The sequence below is a fragment of the Sinocyclocheilus grahami genome, unplaced genomic scaffold, assembly GCF_001515645.1.
Source record: "Sinocyclocheilus grahami isolate Dianchi unplaced genomic scaffold, SAMN03320097.WGS_v1.1 scaffold2354.1, whole genome shotgun sequence".
NCBI classification, from domain to species: Eukaryota; Metazoa; Chordata; class Actinopteri; order Cypriniformes; family Cyprinidae; genus Sinocyclocheilus; species Sinocyclocheilus grahami.
In genome coordinates, this window is record NW_015507533.1 from 60,304 (window position 1) to 62,953 (window position 2,650).

The 2,650-nt window shown below is 39.8% G+C and overlaps 1 protein-coding gene across 1 annotated transcript; it reads right to left on the reverse strand.

The window, feature by feature from the left end:
• Nucleotides 1-282: 282 nt before the first annotated feature.
• LOC107574823 (GTPase IMAP family member 7-like) lies at nt 283-1,963 on the reverse strand. The gene is made up of 3 exons (XM_016261260.1): nt 1,948-1,963; nt 1,804-1,866; nt 283-1,634 (listed from the first exon to the last, which is right to left on the reverse strand). Exons 1-3 carry the CDS (start codon nt 1,961-1,963, stop codon nt 283-285), a joined length of 1,431 nt encoding a protein of 476 aa, XP_016116746.1.
• Nucleotides 1,964-2,650: the final 687 nt, after the last annotated feature.

Here is a 2,650-nt window from a genome sequence, read left to right on the forward strand (position 1 = left end):
TAAAGAGAGGTGTAGCGTGGACCAGTCATGCTGTAGTATTGCAATGCCCAAACTGTTAAATACAGGCAGTGCAACAGAATTTTCCAATTGGTAGTCCTGTGATGCACGGTAATTCTTGTCATTCAACACTGGCATGTATTTAAGTCCAGTGTTTCAGGTAACATTCACATAGGAGTGCAACAAAATGAAACCCAACAAGGGAATTCAATAATTCAAAAACGTTTTAACTTGACAGCACCTTATGAAGCAAAAACATGCATTTATCAAATATTTTTTTGTCTGTTATTGAAGGGCACAGGATTTTCCATGGTCCTTCTCCCAGCTGTCAATGATCTGAACATTTCTGGCTTCAATTCTCATGCGTTCTGCAGCATACATATCAGCCGTCTCTTTGTATCTCCTCATGGCCTCGTCCATCTTCTGCCTGCATTCTTCCATTTCTTTATAATGCTGATTTAGTTGTTCTTTCTCTGCGTTTCTCTCATCGTCAGAGGTTTTAGGTAAATCCTCACTGCTCTGTTGGTCTGTGACTCTATCTTTTATCTTTTCTACATTCTCTTCTCCACTTGCTGCTTCTTTTGTTTTACATTCTTCTGTCCTCTCAGTCTTTTTCCTTAGCTTTAACCCTCTTTTTAAGGATTCCAACCCCCTCCATTTTTTAACATGTTTCTTACGATCTTGGTCAGATTCTCTTCCAGGTTTAGGTATCTCTCTATCCAGATCTGTTGTTCCTGTAAGCTGATGTTCCTGCTTTTCAATCTGATCATCATTCTTTCTCTCGACATGGGTTTGTTCAGTGTTTGTTGTCACTGTGTTTTCTCTCTCTTGTCTCAACAGTGTGAACTCTCTCTCCACAAACAGAAATTCTCTAACTTTTCCTTTTGTTTTTTCCTCTTCTAGTTGGTCTTGAATTTCTTTGATTTCAGACTCATATTTAGCTTTAATGGCCTTGATTTCTTGTCTGACCTCCTCTTCTCTCTCTCTATTGATCTGCATGAGTCTGAATGCTCTCTCGGCCTCCTGAAACATTTTGTCATTATAGAAATCGGGGTCATTATCCCACATCATTTTATCAATCTTCTTTAACAGACTCACGACCTGAGCAGGATCCTTCTGTTTATTATTGAACACATGAAATCTTCCTCCACAGTCATTTATCAGTTTCTGAACGTGTGGATCTCCTTCTTTAATGTAGTCTTCAATGCTTTCATCTGTAAGATTGTCTCCTCGTGTGAACAGCACCATAGTGTAGGCCTCTGCTTTCTGTCCGAAGGTCATCTTGATGAGCTGAAGAGTTTCTCTCTCTTCTTGTGTGATTGGGCCGACAGCGATGACCAGCAGAAACACATGCGGTCCAGGAGTCGAGAGTTCAATGCATCTCATGATCTCCTGCTGGATCTCCTCATTACTGAGAGTCGTGTCGAAGAGTCCTGGTGTGTCCACCACAGTCACAGGTCGACCACAGGTGTCTCCAGTCTCTCTTTGGCATGTCTTGGTCACAGATTTCATGCTGGTTTTTGACTTAAACTCATGACGTCCTAGGATGGTGTTTCCAGTGGTACTCTTTCCCACTCCAGTTTTTCCAATCAGGACGATCCTCACACACTCCAAGCTCTTCTCAGCACCAGCAGAGGCTGTGATTCACAAATACAAATGTGCAAACTTTATAATACCATGATCAGGTCAAAGCAAACTTTTTTTTTTACAAAGATGCAAAATAAAGATTAAGTGAGAAAATCCTGTGAGAAATCATAAGAATAAAACCCACCAAAGTTAATTGTCATAATTTTATATAATACTCACATTTTGATCGCGCTAATTTTCTAGGATTTCCTGACTTTGGGTGAAACCTCTGTGTCATGGGCCCTAAAAATGAAGAAAATTATTAACCAATACCAATGTAACAGTTTAAAACTTAGCAACCCAGGCTCATGAAAAAATGTGAACCTGTGGAGACAATCATTTTTGGAAAAAAAAATGATATTGTGGCAGTTTCAGTGCATTCAATTTTCTTTGAAACAGTTTAACATGACTGTCTGTGGCTACATTTTATTACGTTGTTTCACGTGAATAATGTTTTGTTACCCAGATCTGGCAACCCTGAGTGCAACCAGGTGTGCTACCGAGCAAGTTTACTACATCAGAGAAGCCATACAATACATGTGGAGTTGGTTACATGATGCAAACGCCAAAATGTATTAGTTTAAAATTCCTGCACTATGGCAAAAGTGTTTTAAGTATTTGTATTTGTTGGTGTTTTATTGCTACAAGTGTTCATTTCAGCTGGAAACTGTTGCAAAATGTATGTACGTTTTTGGAGTTTTGCATGTTTTAAAGGTGGAGTTTGTAATATTGACAGCTAGAGGTTGAAATGGGTACTGCAGTTTTTTTCCCCGCCCCCTCCTCTTCAGTCTGGATGCTCACATGGGTGGTCAAATTGAGGACACACAACATAAAGCCTTACACTGTAAGTTGATGAGTTGATTTATTTGTGTGTTAATATGCCTCTGGTCATAGAGTTGTTTTAGACAGATGGCGAGGCTTTTGAGGTTGGGTAGAATCTGCAATCTGACCCAGTTCGTTTGCTGGCATTTTTTCTGCCAACTGGCAACCCAGTGTGCCAAATCATTATAAGGTAAATTGGCAGTAA